General features: G+C 55.5%; 5 protein-coding genes across 5 annotated transcripts; 1 reads left to right on the top strand and 4 right to left on the bottom strand.

The window, feature by feature from the left end:
• Positions 1–19: 19 nt before the first annotated feature.
• KRP23_13067 (DNA-directed RNA polymerases I, II, and III subunit RPABC1) lies at positions 20–736 on the top strand (the record flags this gene model as incomplete). The annotated part of the gene is made up of 2 exons (XM_067883733.1): positions 20–151; positions 248–736. The coding sequence occupies 2 exons, from the start codon at positions 20–22 to the stop codon at positions 734–736; spliced, it is 621 nt and encodes a 206-aa protein (XP_067739151.1).
• A 126-nt stretch (positions 737–862) lies between these two features.
• Positions 863–4,930, bottom strand: KRP23_13066 (Cytidine deaminase; the record flags this gene model as incomplete). Its single annotated transcript, XM_067883732.1, has 1 exon — positions 863–4,930. The coding sequence occupies one exon, from the start codon at positions 4,928–4,930 to the stop codon at positions 863–865; it is 4,068 nt and encodes a 1,355-aa protein (XP_067739150.1).
• Positions 4,931–5,273: 343 nt separating this feature from the next.
• KRP23_13065 (Extracellular signal-regulated kinase 1) lies at positions 5,274–7,325 on the bottom strand (the record flags this gene model as incomplete). The annotated part of the gene is made up of 1 exon (XM_067883730.1): positions 5,274–7,325. The coding sequence occupies one exon, from the start codon at positions 7,323–7,325 to the stop codon at positions 5,274–5,276; it is 2,052 nt and encodes a 683-aa protein (XP_067739149.1).
• A 689-nt stretch (positions 7,326–8,014) lies between these two features.
• Positions 8,015–9,712, bottom strand: KRP23_13064 (putative alpha-1,3-mannosyltransferase MNT4; the record flags this gene model as incomplete). The annotated part of the gene is made up of 2 exons (XM_067883729.1): positions 8,015–8,522; positions 8,592–9,712. The coding sequence occupies 2 exons, from the start codon at positions 9,710–9,712 to the stop codon at positions 8,015–8,017; spliced, it is 1,629 nt and encodes a 542-aa protein (XP_067739148.1).
• A 421-nt stretch (positions 9,713–10,133) lies between these two features.
• Positions 10,134–16,064, bottom strand: KRP23_13063 (ABC transporter A family member 1; the record flags this gene model as incomplete). The annotated part of the gene is made up of 1 exon (XM_067883728.1): positions 10,134–16,064. One exon carries the CDS (start codon positions 16,062–16,064, stop codon positions 10,134–10,136), a length of 5,931 nt encoding a protein of 1,976 aa, XP_067739147.1.
• Positions 16,065–16,455: the final 391 nt, after the last annotated feature.

The following is a 16,455-nucleotide window of genomic DNA, read 5'->3' as shown; positions in this document are numbered from 1 at the left end:
CCTCCATCTCTCGATAGCCATGTCAGAGCTGACCCCCGAGGCCTCTCGACTCTACCGCGTGCGCAAGACCACCGTCAAGATGCTGCACAACCGCGGCTACATCGTGAGCGAGAACGAGCTGGTCATGACGCCCGAGGCGTTCCAGGCGCAGGTCAGTCAATTATTGCCATTTTCGACACTATGAAGCATTCATATTCGACACCCTTGCAAACATTAGTGTTGACTCTTTGTTCTGGACACGATACAGTTTGGCGAGAACCCGACCCGCGAGATGATGACGATTTTGGTGGAGAAGATCGACGACCCGAGCGATAATTTATTCGTGTTTTTCCCGGAGGACACCAAGGTGGGCGTCAAGCCCATCCGCAACTACTGCAACCGCATGAAGGACGAGAACGTGACCAAGGCCATCCTCGTGGTGCAGGAAGGCATCACGCCCTTCGCCCGCCAGGCGCTCAACGAGATGGCGCCCCGCTACAAGATCGAGCACTTCAAGGAGACGGAGCTGCTCGTGGACATCACGGAGCACACACTCGTGCCCGTGCACCGCGTGCTCGGCCGCGACGAGAAGGCGGCGTTGCTCAAGCGGTACCGTATCCGCGACTCGCAGCTGCCCCGCATGCAGGTGACGGACCCCATCGCCCGCTACTACGGCATGAACCGCGGCCAGGTGGTCAAGATCATCCGCCCGTCCGAGACGGCTGGCCGCTACGTGACGTACCGCGCGGTGATCTGAGCTGACTGTTTTCTCTCTTTTTCAAGGGGTTGCGACTTGTTGGTGATGCAGGTTCAATAGATATGTTTTTTTTTCCTGAGCTCTAGAGGGTGAGTTGTGTGTTTTTATTATTGTTTTTGTTGTTGTTTAGTCGCTGTCGAAGAGATCCGAGTCGTACCCGTTGTCGGAGGACGGTTTCTTCTTGGAAGGTGTCGGCTTTCGAGCTGTGGGGTTGGAAGGTAAGCGGATAAGGCGAGGAGCGACGCGTTCTTCCTCGTCGCCGTCGTCGTACGAGATATCGCACGAGCCGTTGGGGTGCACGCGCTCGATGGTACCAGGGTAGTAAGCGGCCTGCCCGCCGAATCGGGCCTCGACGCGGTCCCCTCGAGCAAATTCCGGCTCGAAGTCGTCGTCGGAATCAACTTTCTTGGATGGAGGCGTCGGCTTTGACTTCGCCGGAGGGTCTTTCTCGGTTTCGTCGATATCGTCGTCACTGTCTCCATCTTCTCCATCGTCGAGTGTTAGGAGCTCAGGTGCAAGACGCTGGATGATTTTCTGGGGAGAGCGGGCGAGCTTGACGTCGAACGAACCGTCAGTTCGACACGCGCAGACTTTCCCTCGCAAGTACTCGGTGCGCTGCCTGACCATGACCCGAGCTCCTACGCGATAGACGGTGGGCTGAACGTTGATGAGGGCTAATGCAGTACGCGCGATCCGCTTCAGCGTTTGGGGTGCGCCGAACTCGTTTACCAAGACGTCGAAAGTTCCTTCGGTACGGCACAAGACGATTTTACCCTGTCGCCGGGTCTTGGTGCCTTTGTGAGCCACGCTGACACGAGAACCCACGTTGAAACCGGCCTTTGGAGCCCCGCTGAGCAGCTCGTCTTCGGGATTGAGCACACGTAAGCCACTGAACTCGACGTTGCGCAAGTGACGGCCGCTGTCAAAGTGCACGTCAACTACGAAATAGTCTCGGTACACGCGTTCAACTGTGCCACGCCCATGGATCATGCTTGCCACCCGAGCTCCTGGTTCAAAGCCTCTGCGTCGACCTCGGCGATGTGTGGATGACTGAGCACTCTCAGTGGAAGACGTTTCTGTCTCTGTGGAGGCTTCGGATGAGCTCAAGTGATGATATCTGTTTGGTCTGTGCGCATGTCTCGAACGGCTCCGACTACGTGAGACCCGAGTTGTTCTGCGGTGACAGCGTGCTCCCGATCTGCTGCTGCTCTCTGATGTCGTGCTGCCAGTGCTGTCGCTGTCATGCTTGCCATCGTCGTCACTGTCATGCTTGCCTTCGTCGTCACTGTCATGCTTGCCTTCGTCGTCGCTGTCGTTCGTTCGAGCACCGTGGCGAGAGCTCCGATGATGCTTTTTGCTGTCCTGCTTCGTACGGCGCTGTTCTCTCCGCTGCTTCTTGCATCGCAGTGCATCAACTTCCCTTTCCCACTGAGTTCCGTTAGAACGATCAAGCTTTTGTCTCAAGAACTCGTCGTAGTCTGGCCGGCTCTTGTATGCTCGATGTCGAGGACTCTTGCTAAGCGAACGCTGTTTACGTGGAGACGCAGAAGCTTCTCGTTGTTGACGCAGTCCAGGCCTGTTGTCGATATCAAGGAGAAGGTCTCGAGGGTAACACTGGTTGGCATCAAGGCGCTTCATTAGCCGATGGAACGCCGAGCGAGAAACGTCTCGTCGACGTATCCTGCCCAGGCCTTCGCGCTCAAGAAAGCGAAGTACTTGTTCCCGTGACAGAGCCGCACCAAGCTCCAAAGCCGCTTGGGCTGCTTCGACTGCGTTTAGCATGGAACCGGCATCTTCCTCGTCATCGTCGCTGTTTTGCTTTGCGTCGTCGTCTTTGGTGCTAAGAGTTTGGGCGCCGTGTCTCCTAGCAAAGCGGTCGAACGCCTCGTCCACCTGCTGCTCACGTCGTCCTCGCCTTCGATATTGCTGGTTTCGCCCCTCGTCACCGCTGTCTTGGGCTTTGCCCTCTCTATCTGCGCGCTTTCCATCCTCTTCGTCACTGTCACGGCTAATTTGGCGCGTCTTCGATGGGTCTTGCTTGGTACCTGGTTCGGTCGTGTCACTTGGAATTTGTGGACACATGCGCACGTGACCGGAGTTGTGCAGGTGCACCACGCGACTACGATGAACCAGTGCATCGTTACGCAGAGAACGCTTAATGGTGGCTGCCTCCTGTTCACGTGCGTAAGCCTCTGCTGCAAACTCCAAGCAAGCCAACGCGAACTCTGGAAAGCTTAACGTCGTGGTCACTTGCTTCTTCGATCCGCTGTTGTTGCCATTTTCGCTCGGTTTTGGCAACTTGGGAGGCCAGAAGCTTGCACACCAAACGCTCACCTCATCGCCTGGGACTGTCGGGAACAGCGTTGAAAGTGCACGTTGCACCACAGTCCGAGGTTTCCGTCGTGTGGAATGCACTGGCTCATACGACGTGAAAAGCTGATGTAGCCTCGCTACACCGGAGGCCTCCGCTCCCTCTGCAGCAGCATTGGTGTCTATGAGCTGGGCATATCTTGCGATGAATTGCGCAAAGCTTATGGCGTCGCTAGCCTCGTCGACTTCGTCCTGTGCGTCCAGCCATCGACAAGCAAGTTCTGTGCTTCGTGCTTCGCTCTGTCCAAGCTCTTTCAGCAGCCGAACCAGTCCAGGTTCCTCAAGAGAGGTGCCTTGGTCAGTCTGCTGCTCAAAACACTTGCGCAGATTACTCAAACCCAGTACAGGAAGTCTAGGACCGAAGGCGTGCACGGCAAACGCTCCTTGGGTCGCTGTTGGCGTGTCTGCAGGCTGCGTGGCCAATGTCGAGAAGGCTCGAGCAAATGCCGGGAAAGACACTTTTCCCGAGGTAGCAGCCTCTTTACCAAACAGACCTTCGCTGTGCAGTAAGCGCTCTATTGCCTGCGCTGAAGCTTCCACCGCATTGGAGTCGGGGTCGGCAACTGACGGGATTGTGCATCGAAGACGTGAAAGCGCTTGCTTCACCTGGCTGAAGTCCAGAAACCCATCGTGGTCAGCGTCGAGACGGTCAAACGTAGTTTTGAGCTGTGCCACTGCGCTCACACGGTCGATGTCAAGTACAGCCAAGTAATCTTCGAGCTGGGTGTAGTCCAGACCGCGAGCAAGAAGCTCCCGATCTCGCAGTCGATCCACGTACGTAAGAAGCTTCGAGCGGTGCAGCGGGTGCGTGATCCCTAGCAACAACTGCAGATCACTTGCCTCAAGCAACACCAAGGTGCAGCCGTCAACAGCGTTGCGCTCGAAAACGTCGCGATACTGTGGGAGTTCGACGTCTCGTTCCAGCCACCGTACAACGTGTTCCGCTGTCCAATCTTTCACCTCCAGAGGCGTTCGGTCTGCGCATGGAGCTGCAGTCTTTGTCCTAGCTGGTGTACGTTCACGTTGTGAAGGCTGGGCTAATATCTGTGTCAGCTCCGAATGCCGAGCTCGTGGAAACAGGGCGGAGCTTCTAGTCTCTTCAGTCTCACCAAGTGCGTTCACGAGGTATACTGGAAAGTCCCCACAGTCGGCTAGGAGCTCACGACAAGCGCCGCAAGGGAACGGAAGCATGTCATGCTGCTCACTACAGATCGCCATGGCTACTACGACTGGGTTAGCTGTAGTTCCTGCCGTGAGCATCTTCACTACAGCTGCACGCTCAGCACAAAGCGCCATTGCCCCGTTCTCGACTGCACCAGCAGCGTAAATGGATTGAGAGTCGGTGAGAATTGCGGCACCGATGCCCACTCCAAGGACACGAGAAGAGCGTGCTTCTCGGGCAGCCGCTTCCAATACGTGCTCCATCTCGCGCTTTCGTCCGCTGGAATCAGCCAGAGCACCGGCGAAGTGGCGTTTGTACAGCGTCCGACGAGTATCCAAGCGCTGCTGCAGAGCTTCATCGTCCTCTTCTGGGCCATCCTTGTGTTGGCGATACAGCACTGACTTGCTGCCGCATTTTCCAAGGTGTCGCGAGCTGGCGTCGAGCCCGTAAATTGCCGACAGCCCATGCAACTGGGCGGTGAGCAGTGTAGGCCGTTCCCCTTTTGAGCCGGTAAGGTATTGGTCATGCCGGTGTCGATGTTCTGGTTGGTGAACCTTGCTAATATTGCTGCCTTTGCCGCTGCCTTTGAGCTTGTTGGCTTTTGCTTCTGCTCGTGCTAGGCGCAGCACACGACGCAGATCCTCTTCGAGCTGGTTAGACATGGCAATACTGGTGCGAATGCAATTCTGCCAGCTAGACCCACGTTAGATGAGAAGAGTGAACGCACCATTCTTGAGCCCCAGCAAATGCGATCCCTGTCAGAACGCAAATAGCAGCCTCTGCTCTGCCTGCGATGGTGCGGCAGTCTACGCCTGCATCGATATGGTATCAAGGCCTGAAGCACTCCCAACGCGAGCATTCAAATTCAGTTTTTGTTCTATTGGTCTACCTTTGCCATATTTCTGCTTGTCTTCCATTAGGGTATATGCACGCACACAACATCGACGCTTCAGTACAGCTCAGCGCAAGAGTTCGCCTTGCTCGAGCAAGCAGCAAGTGCCTCGCTTATGCGACTTCCCGAGCTGGCTCGCCAGCTTCTTGTCGCGTTTGCGCGTCTGTCGGCAGCTTGCCGACGTCGACGCTGGTCCTATCGAGTTTCTGGTCACTAGTTGCGCTCTGCTGGTCGCCGTCGCCGTCGTCTTCTGGCTTCGCTTCCTCCGTGGCAGGCGTGGAGACTTCGACGGCGGTTGCAGTGATCTCCGTAATCTCCGAAGTTGCGGCGCTGTCCTCCTCGGCAGTAGCGGGGGTCACAGGAGTCACGGGGGTGTTAGACGCCTGAGTGGTAGCGAAGCTGTCGTTTTCACCCTCGCCACTGTTAGCGCTAGCAGCTGCCTCGTCGCCAACTTCCGGGTGGAAATGCCTCATTTCATCCCAGATCAGCTTCTGCAGTACGGGCTTCGTCAGCTTCTCGTTCTCGAAGTCAAAGTCGAAGCTCGAAGTAGCCGTGGTCTCGTCCTCCACGTTGCGGATGGAGGCCATGTACGGGTGCGCCAGCGCCTCATCAACGCTAATACGTTTGTTTGGGTCGATCACAAGCATCTTCTGCAGCAAGTCCAGTGCGTCCGGCGGCGAGTCTGTGAACATATGCGCAAGCGGCTTGGTCGGGTTCGGTCCGCGCTTCTGGAACTCGGCGTTCATGAACTTGCGAGCGCGTGCGTTGGTCAAGAAGTACAGCTCCTGGTCGTTCGGCGCACCCAGCGCGTTCATGATCAAATGCAGCTGGTCAATGTAGTCCTGGCCCGGGAAAAGCGGTTTGCGCGACATCATCTCCGCGAAAATGCAGCCCATCGACCAGACATCCACTTCTCGCGTGTACTTCATGCACCCCAGCATGATTTCCGGCGCGCGGTACCACCGTGTGACGACGTACTCGGTCAATTCCAGCTCCTCTTCGGGGAAAACGCCTCTCGCCAGTCCGAAATCGCAGATCTTGAGTTCACAATTGGCGTTCACCAGCACATTCGACGGCTTCAAGTCGCGGTGAATTACGTTCGCCGAGTGGACGTACTTCATGGCACAGAGCATCTGGTACATGAAGAACGCAATGTGTTCGTCGGACAGCGCGTGTCTCGAGTAAATCACGCGGTGCAGGTCCGTGGCCATCAACTGGGACACAATGTACACATCTTCAAACTTGGACAGCGCCAAGGGCTCAAAGATGTCCTCAACTCCGAGCACGCACTTGTGGTTCAAGTGTCTCATGAGTTTAATCTCGCGCACAATGCGCTTGGCATCGGTCAGGTCGTCGAACGCCCGCTGGATGTTCTTGACCGCCAAAGTCTTGCCCGTCTTGGAATCCGTAGCTGAGATCACGACTCCGTAAGCTCCAGACCCGATCGTCTTGACGTACTCGAAGGTGGATGGGATCTCGAACCTCGTATTGGAGGTCATAAAGCACTGCGTGCCCGGTCGTGTGGCCGGCAGGTATTTCGGTTTGTTGGCCGCATTTGCAGCCGCTGCAGCCTCATCGGCGCGTTGTTTCTCTCTCAGCTTCTTGGCAGCCTCCGCCCGACTGCGCTCCTCCTGTTTGAGGTCTTCGGAGGCCTGTTTCCCGTACGTGACAAAGCTCCCATCTTTAGTGGGGACCATGGCGTGGTTCCAGCGAATAGCCTCCTGGAGCGCATTTTTCCAGGCCTCGAAGGACTTTTGGTCCTCGGCGTCGAGGATCATGACCTTCGTGCCGCACCGCAACTCGATGCGGCGCGGGAACTTGGCCGAGTTGACGTGGCCCAGGACGTGGCCCGGCCCGATGGGCGTCTCGGAGCATAACGTTAGCGAGTCTTTGCTGGTATAATACCCCAGAGTCATGTGCCGCTCCTCGAGGCGCAAGATAAAATACCGACGCGTCCACATCTTTAATCGCAGGCCTTGTTTAAGTAAATACCCTTCCTGGATGACATCGGCCGAGCGGAAGACCACGGCCGGGTTCGTCCGGCTGGGCACCGCCTTGCCGTGTAGCCACATGGAGAAGAGCGAGCGGTTCTTGGTCACGTACACGCCGTCACCCGCCTTGTCCTCGGACGCGCGGCCGGCGTCCTGTGATCCGCGCGAGCTCATGGAGTGTGGGAGGGAGGAAGGCGGAGCTGGCTGCTGGGCTGGGCGGTTTCTTGCCGAGTGTCCGATAGAGGCGGAAGATGAACTGCCACCTCATATGTGTCGTGGAAACTGATATTGATTCGAACTGGTATACTTGATATAGCGATAAATATTCATAAAAGTGTATTTGTCTGGAATAAAGTAGTATGGTGAATCGGTTGAGATGTATGATATATGTGTGTAAATGAATGGGTTGGCATTTAGTATATGCGGTTGTGGAGGTTTGTGGTAATTCGTGTGTGACTATGAACTTGTGGCAGCCAGCCCGCGATTTGCCACCGTCGAGATGAAAAAAGCAAGCTGGTGAACTGCAAACCTTCTGCTTGCAGATTGTGGCGGTGGTCGAGAGCTCAGTTTCGGGCGCGAACACTGCAACAAGCTGCAGTAGCGGTGGTGTGCCACCTTGACTTCGTGGTAAGGAATCCATCCGCGAAAATCGGTATTGCAGTTTCCATATGTCGCTGCGCTGACTATCTTCCGACACCTCGAAAGTCCGACGCAGCGCTTCAACGTCGCTACATATCGACAACGGAGACTAAGCGTACACCGAAGAATCGCTCGTGCAATTGCAGCATCGAGTCATTGTGGCAAACTCCAATTTGCAGCAAAAGTACCAACAAGCAAATGCATTGAACGCGACTATACAAGTTCTACTTGTTCGCCTTCTTGGGCGGCTCGGGGATGTCCGGGAGGCGGTCGCCCGGGTTGTTGCACTCCAGCAGAGGCTGCACGAAGCCCATGGAGATGGCCTGGAAGTGCTGGCGCCGTCGCCACAGGTTCGGCAGCAACTGCTTGGGCACGGGCTCCGCTCCCATTCCGGTCATGCACTCGGGCCACTCGCCTTTGCTCGAGGGCGCGCGTCGCTCCTGTCGCGGGGTCACGTGGGTCGGGAGCATGTTGAACACGAGGTTCGGCTGCAGCAGCTTGAGCTTGTTCAGGCGGAACGGAACCGGGTCCACGAGCGACCGGCCGTTCACGTACAGCAGCTCGGGCGCGTCCCGTGAGGGGTCAAAGTGCGCGAGACTGCCGCACAGAGTGTCCGGGTGGCGCTTCATGTCCTCGTTGGGTGTGGCGGACACGACACTAGCCCCCCAGGGAGAGAAGAAGTACGGTGTGCTGGAAAACATGTACGACAGCCAGAAGGCCTCCTTGTCACCCCTGCAACATTAGCCACCAACGGTTAGTACCTCGGTCGAAACTTGTGGTTAGTCTAGTGTAAAAACGTACCATGAGAACTCGTACATGAAGCGATGCTCCGTGATGAGGTACCACAGCACCGTCATGGCCTTGCGAGCGTCGCGCTTGTTGATGAGCAGCATGGACGAGTCCTGCTCGTGCGCTGTCTTGCCGCGGTAGGCAAAGGAATTCGTGAAAGTTGGTGACGGTACTACAGGCTCCAGGCCGAAGCGTTTGTAGTCGAAACTCTTGAGCCATTGGTGCAGGTAGATCGGTCCTTTGTCTTGCCGCTTGTTCAGGTACTGGTTGTTGTTGATCACGCGGTCGTAAAAGAACACGGTGCCGTTCTCCTTGTACCCTTCGTTCTTACGCAGTGCTGCGGGGTCCTTTAGTAGAATGGCGTCCGCGTCCAGGAAAATCAGCTCCTCGAAACTGGTAAAGTGCACGGCCAGCGGCTTGATCCAGTAGCTCTGGAAGCTCTTCGCCATTTCGTCCGAGAAAACCTTCTTGATGACATACCGCTCGCATAGATCAACGACCTGGATGTTATCGTCCAGACCGAACAAGAGATCGACCGAAGGTTTCGTCAGGTCGTGGCAGTGGTGCACCTCGATGGGCTCCTTGTTGCCCAAGCAGCGCAACTCGCGGATCAACGAAATGCCAAGCTCCAAAATGCCGTCGTGCAGACACATGAGAACCCCCTTCGAACCCTTGACGATGTTTTGACGCGGCTCCGCGATAGGCTTCGGCTTCACCACAGGCACTTCAGTCGGCTTCTGAGTCGGCTTCTGAGTCGGCTTCTCCGTCGGCTTTTCAGTAGGTTTCGCCGTCTGTGGTTCCGTGGGCGCTGGTGTCTCCGTCGGAGTAGCTTCCGGTATCACTGAAATTGGCGGATATCCCGATGAGGCCGATCCTTCCAGTGGCGTCAAGAGCTCCGCGATAGCCTCCGAACGTCTACCAGTCGTCAGTGGCTCATTCTGAACTGCGAGGGTAATAGTCGCAACGGTGCGGATGCTGCTTCTCTCGCGAAGTCCTTCTGCGCTCACGAAAGCGTACTGCTGCGACAGCGAGCAGACGCTGCAGAAGACCATGAACGCACCCAGCGCTCGGATGTAGACATTTCCGAGGAAGCGGTTCTCTCGAATGCGAGTCCCCCACTCAGGCTCCGCCATTGCAATCGGCTGGATACGCGAGTGTTGAACTGTCGGGTTTTCGCGGAGTGAGGTCTTCAGAGCAGCATGACTGGGCTTCTTCAGTCAGGCCCCTATCAATAGTGCCATGCGATGGAGGTGTCCGAGCATCCAACCGTCCACGCGCTCCATTAATGCTTATCGTACGTAACTCCTGGAGGGGTTTCGACACGGATGTGTGGATTTCTTGGTCCGTTGACACGCCAGCACCTTCGCCGAAAATTGAGCTCAGTGTAAATGGGATAATGCTGTGCACGACGACACGGACCAGCTTCTGGACTGGAATCTGCTACGTCAAGGAACGCCACGCATCATTAGTTTCCATTTATACAATGGAGTTGATGACCGATAGCAAAGATCAAGACACTGCGGGCATTCGTTGAAATCCTTGTCGGTTAGAAGGTTAAGCCTCCTGGAAGCCACGAGCCACGCCCTGCTCCTCGGCTTGTTGGGAGGCAAAGTAGTTAAAGATCTGCTCCAGCGACGTCTGCGAGATACTGTACTCGCGGATGTGCATCTTGTCCTTGACGCCTTCCACGAGCGCGAACACCTTGGACAACCGCAACTCGTCGTTTGAGCCACGCAGCTTGAAGCGACAGAAGTCGTTTTGACGCTCCATCACTGTCACGCCGCCGTGGCTGAAAGAGTAGTTGAGGAAGTGGAGGAGCGCGTCGAAGCGGGTCTCCTCCAAGCACCACGACAGGAACGCTTCAGCGCGGATGTATCCATCGCGCTCCAGCACAGCAGCGAGGCCGTATCCAGTCGGGTGTGACGCAACGATCCGCTGAGCCAACTCCTCGTCTCCAAACGATCTGCACCTGTCCTCCAGGTCAACGTGGGTAACGATCTCTTCAGAGTCTCCGAAAAGGCGCTGCACCAGCTCGTCCAGCTCTTCCTGGGCAGGATTGGCGAGCTTCACGTCGAAGACCAGGCCGTCGCCGAATCGAGACTTCAGGTGCTGGACGCTGCCGAGACAGCGGAGACGGCCACCGACCATGATGCCAACGCGAGAACAGAGCGCTTCAGACTCCTCCATACTGTGAGTCGTAAGCACAATCGTCGAGTTCTTGCCACGAGTGGAGATGTCTGCAATGACGTCCCACATGAAGCGGCGTGAGACCGGGTCCATGCCAGTCGACGGTTCGTCTAGGAAGATAATCCGCGGGTTGCCAATCATGGCAATCGCCACCGACAACTTGCGCTTATTGCCACCACTCAAACTGCCAGCGAGCTTGTTCTCGAAGTCACGCAGATTGAGCTGGTTAATCTTGTCCTCGACGACATCGTTGAGCTGAGATCGAGGTACCCCCTTGATCGATGCGAACAACTCCAGGTGCTCGCGAACTGTGAGCAACTCAAACAGCGCGTCGAACTGAGGACAGTAGCCGATCTGACGACGCACTTCGATCTGCTGCGTCAGGATATCGAAACCTCCGAGCGTTGCGGTGCCATGCGTGGGGAGCTCATCGCCTGTAAGCATTTTCATGGTTGTTGTCTTACCAGCGCCATTGATTCCGAGGAAGCCGAAGCACTCTCCGCGCTTCAAACCGAACGAGAGATCACGAACAGCCACCTTGCCACCACGATATACCTTGCGGAGACTCGCGAGCTTCACAATGTCTTCATCTGCCTCACCACTGGCCACGCGCTCAGCTTCCTTCTCAACGTCGACGTCCTCCTCGTAAGGGTCGTCTTGGACATTGTCGCTTCCACTCATCCAGTCCTTCACCTTCGGGAACGTCATAGCGTAGTCGATTCCGACGGCAAGGAACCCGTAGAGAATAGCCGTCACGAACAGATAGATCATCTCCCAGCCCATTAGGTCGGTGCTGAATGGACTCGTTTTCGTTTCATCGCTCTCCCGGATAGTCGTAAGCTCGTTCAGCACAAGGTTGAGGAGCCCGTATCCGAGATTGAAGAGCGGAGACAACCTCCAAAAAAACACCAGCACTGCATTGACGTCCTTGGTCGAGTCGATCACATCCAAGATGAACGACACCACCATTAGCACAACACCAATGACGAAGTTAATCATGATCGTGTACGTCTGAGACGAAGCGTGCTCCTTGAACAGGTACGACAAGCAGTACGTGAACGGGCAGATGGCCAGTCCAAACAGGATGAAAATGACAATCACGGACGGGAACGTCTCGGATGTGCAGCTGTTGCACGCAGAGCTACCCGTCATTGAGTCGATGCCGAAGCCCTTGATCATAATAATCGCTGCAGCGCACGGGATCAAGTACAGCAAGAAGTCCCAAATGAAGTTGGACAACCAAAAGGCTCCAAGGGATACGCCGGACACCAACTGTTGGTGCTTCGAGTTGTGGTTTGCCTGCTTTTCCTTCACCAGGAACACCACAATGGACGCCGGGTAATACGTGAAGGCAATACAAATGAACAAACACGCCGTGAAAGCCAGGAAAGATCCGAACAAGGCCTTCGTATCTGCAGTCAGCGGCAACGGGTGGTTGTTGACGACCAAGTTCACGTTTGAGGCGTCAGAGCTGGAGTTCGCCGCAAAGAAGCGGTAGATTGTCTGGTCCATCAGCGCCTTGAAAATAATGGCTCCATGGGTAGCTGTAGTGTTCACAAACAAGTTGTAGCCGAAGAGATTCTTGTCGCTGTCACCATGCACTAAGTAGGCACCATATTGACCTTCAACCGTAGGCGTATCGACACCATAGCCACGGTTGTAAACCTCTTCACCCAACAGCAAACCGTAGCCAGTCGCACCAGTGGTATTGACAGCCGGGTTCGTGTATGTGACGCCGAACACTGTCGGTGAAGTCGAGTCGAACGCCGGCTCAGTCAACGCAAGGCCTTCAGTGGAGATGTCAGTGAAGTGGGAGCCGCCCATTGCGGTGCTGCACCATTGATCCTCAGTGGTTCCAGGTTGGCAGAAGTATGGAGTTGGGGTTTCAGCACCCAAATCAAATGCATCCGTGGTCAATGGCAGGTTCGGGTCATTCTTGGTGAAGCTGGTTCCTTGCAGTAGACCCAAACCCACTAGCAGGAGCAAGATGGGTAGAGCCAAACTATAGAAGATCATTTTCTTGTCACGCTTGGCGTAGCGGAAACGCTTGAGGAAGAGGGCCAGCAGATGAGTCGTGAAGAATGAGCCAGCCTGCTCGGGAATCGCACCAGTATCACTCGATGCTGTCGGGCTGGACGCAGGCGTCTCCGATCGAGCACGGTTCCCCAGTGTGTGCTGGTTGCTGTGGTCATCTGCCTCGGCCACCTTGATGAACACTTCCTCCAGCGTTGTCACAGAGACGCCATACGACAAAAGCCCGAGCTTCTGCAAGTTGTCGTCTATGTCCGCAAACATCGATGCAAACTGCGACGAGCTCGCAAGCGGCAGCTGGAACGCGATCTCACTGCCCACGTTGCTCAGCAATTGCGCCGTCGGAACGCGCGCCGTCACGAATGCAATCACATCGCTGTCCTTGCAGGTCGCATCATCCTTCACCAGGGTCAAGTTGTAGCCTGCACCGAACCGGTTCTTCAAAAACAACGACGAGCCGCAGCAACGCAGCTCACCTTCGGCCATGATAGCAATGCGATCACCCAGAATGTCTGCCTCGTCCATGAAGTGCGTCGTCAGCACCATCACACGGTCATTTCGGTTGTTCAGAAGGATTTCCCAGGTGCTACGACGGCTGTACGGGTCCATACCTGATGTGGGCTCGTCGAGGAACACGAGTGAGCTGTCACCAAGAAGGGAAACAGCAACAGACAGTTTTCTCTTCATACCACCAGATAGTTCCGTGGACTTCACGTGGCGCTTCTCCGTCAATCCAACCTCACGGATTTGTTTGGTAATAACAGTGTCCAGCTCCGTTTTCGTGTAGCCCTTGATACGCCCGAAGAAGAGCAGGTGTTCCTCCACAGTCAACTCTTCAAACAGAACGTCGTGCTGGAAGCACAAGCCGAGCGACTCGCGGATCTCGTCCATGTCCTCAGAAATAGACAACCCACGGAAAGTAGCATCTCCACTTGATGGGGCAATCATGCCGGTCAGCATGGAGATAAGCGTGGTCTTGCCTGCACCGTTGTGGCCTAGCAAACAGGTGATCTGGTTCTTGTACATGGTGAGGTTGAGTCCTTGTACAGCCACTTTTTCGCCTCCGGGGACAGGGAAGACTTTGCGCAGGCGCTGCACCGCCAGAACCTCACCTTGACGTTCTTGTTCGCGAAGTTCGGCATTGACCGGCTCGAAGTTGTGGTTCACATCTACCGAGACGCTATCCAACAAAGCCTCCGACGGATGATCCGCCTCCAGTTTTGCCCTTAATGTCTCGCCGGTTTTCCGCCGGTTTCTCCAGTACGACGGAGACACTGGGAAATACCATTTGAGCGTGGTGCCGTGCTCCTTCGGAACGACCTTCTCAAAGTACAATCCCAGAAGTGTATACAGGACCGTGTCAAACGCGAACATCAGCAAGGACCTGCTGAAGCGGAAATTGTCGCTCAAAACACTTGCGTTGGAGAAGTTGACGCCGGTTCCTGTAGCTTCCAAGTTCGATAGCACTGTCACACCGAGCGAAAGAGCAACCGGAGAGAGGATGCAGCCAACCGTCTTCTGGTTCTCGGCAGTCTCCGTCGTGAACGCCGCCGATACGAAGTACATGAGGAAGAAAAGCACCATGCCAACAAACGCTCCGACGCGCGCTTTGCTGAAAATCGTGCTGATCATAAAGCCGTACGCCAGCACACTCAGACTGAACAGGAAGAAGAACAGGAAGATCAGCACCACCGAGCTGTTCGAGAAGAGGCCGGCCATCCCCATCAGCGCCTGCAGAATCGAGCCGACAAACAGGATGAGGATGTAAGTCATGTACCACGACACGACGATAGCCTTCTCCTTGACACCTAGAATCTTCATGTACTCGCGCAGCCGCAGCTCCTTCTCTTGAATAAGGACGACCAGGATGCGTGAAATGGAGTACAGGTACGACAAGATGAAGACGATTGCAAACACGTCCGACACTTGGTCGTAGAATGGGGAGCTGATGTAGGCTTCAATAGGGAACGGCATCACCGACGCTCCCAGGTACGGTTGCGGAGCCTGCCGCAGAGGCGTCAACAAAGCTTCCAGCGTCTCGTTTGTGAAAAATGCTTTCACACTCGAGAACGTTGCGTCAGACCCGGCAATATTCTGGATTGCGTACTGGATGATAACGTCATTGTCCAGCGATGACAGCAGAGCATCGTCCATTTCCGTCGACGCTTCCGCCGTTGTCTGCGGACGCTGGCACTGTCCGGTCGTTGACTTGGTGCTTGCATCCCACTCGGGCATACACGCCACAAACCTCGTCACCAACGTCTGCAACGTCATAAAACCGGTAATTGAGTACCGGGTGTAGTAATCCATGGCGATTTCCTTCTGGAAGGGCGAAATTTGCGGCGGGTCTCCCCCCGTCCTCGGCACGAGGCCAATAGCTCCTCTCCGGCCCAAAGTCGAATTGAGTCTCACCGTGTACTCAATGGACTCGAACGACCCAATTTGATCGTCATTTGGGTACGAGTCGAACACAATACCTCCGTAAATGTGAGGGTTCTGTTGACTGGAAGCGTAGTCTTTCCCACTCACGTAGTCCTCCAGAGCCTCCTCCGAGTCGAAAAACTGCACGCTCTCCATCAAGGACGGGAACACGGCCGACGTGGACGTGTTGCGTAAGTTGATTCTCGGATACCATAACTCCATGGTCTGCATGAAATAGTTCCTCGTGAACGTGTTATCAGGCGTAATAGCGATCTTGTACGGCGCTACTTTGCCTGCGCATGAAATGGGTACTGTGTACGCTGAATTTGGGTCAATGTCCACGAGTCCTCGAGACGTCACGCCGGTCGTACAATTGTCCAAATCTGCAGCCGACAGTTCGTCCATTTTCATGCCTTCGGAAATGGACAAGCTGCCCATGTAGGCGAGAATACCCCATAGCGATGTCTCATACATGGTAAATTTGGGTAAAACAGCAGCGATGCCCGAAAGTGTGGTCCCAGAGGTCTGGAAAAGGTTGTAGGAGGTGCCCAAAGTGTCGTCGTCGGTGATGCTGTCGTCGTCACTCCAGCCTTCAGGCACGTTGACATCATCCACCAGCGCCTTGAGCAGACCCATGATCAGGATGAAGATGCAGGGCAGCGCCACCTCCATGAAGGTGGCCACGGGGTGGCGCCGCTTGAGCGTCCAATTCTTCCACAGCAGCGTGCGGATGAAGAGCCACGCGGTGCGACGCTCGGCCAACGGCGGTGCGGACGGAGAGGGCCCCGAGGACAGCTCCTTGCCGCCCAGCATGGCGGTTTGGGACGAGGACCGCCCCTTGTCCATGGTGTTCCAGCCGGCGAAAATGCTTGTGTGTTGATGCTGACTTCGGCTGACTTCGGGCGAAGAGTCAGGGCGAGCATAGGGAATATTGCTAAGAAAGTAGTCCCCCAATAAAGACTGCGAGATTAGCACAGAGTTTCATCAAGATACACTGAATTATTCCGAACTACACGACTAAAAGCAGTGCATGTGGCTCGCTCGTCGGCCATCTTGTATTACAACATCCCTTTCAGGCCGATCGTGCGCCGCAGGTTTTGCTTCGTGGATTGGCTGCGGTACTTGTGTTGCGAAGGCATGGTGATGTAACGTGTCTTCGATAAACCCTGCACGCCGGGTGGACGTATGCTCAGCGACTACATTGTCACAAACGTTCTGCTCCTCGATTTCACTGACT

The sequence above is a fragment of the Phytophthora ramorum genome, assembly GCF_020800215.1.
Source record: "Phytophthora ramorum isolate Pr-102 chromosome Unknown Phyram_PR-102_s0016, whole genome shotgun sequence".
Lineage (NCBI taxonomy): Eukaryota > Oomycota > Peronosporomycetes > Peronosporales > Peronosporaceae > Phytophthora > Phytophthora ramorum.
Note: the sequence above shows the minus strand (reverse complement) of the source record. Positions and strands in the feature narration are given on the sequence as shown.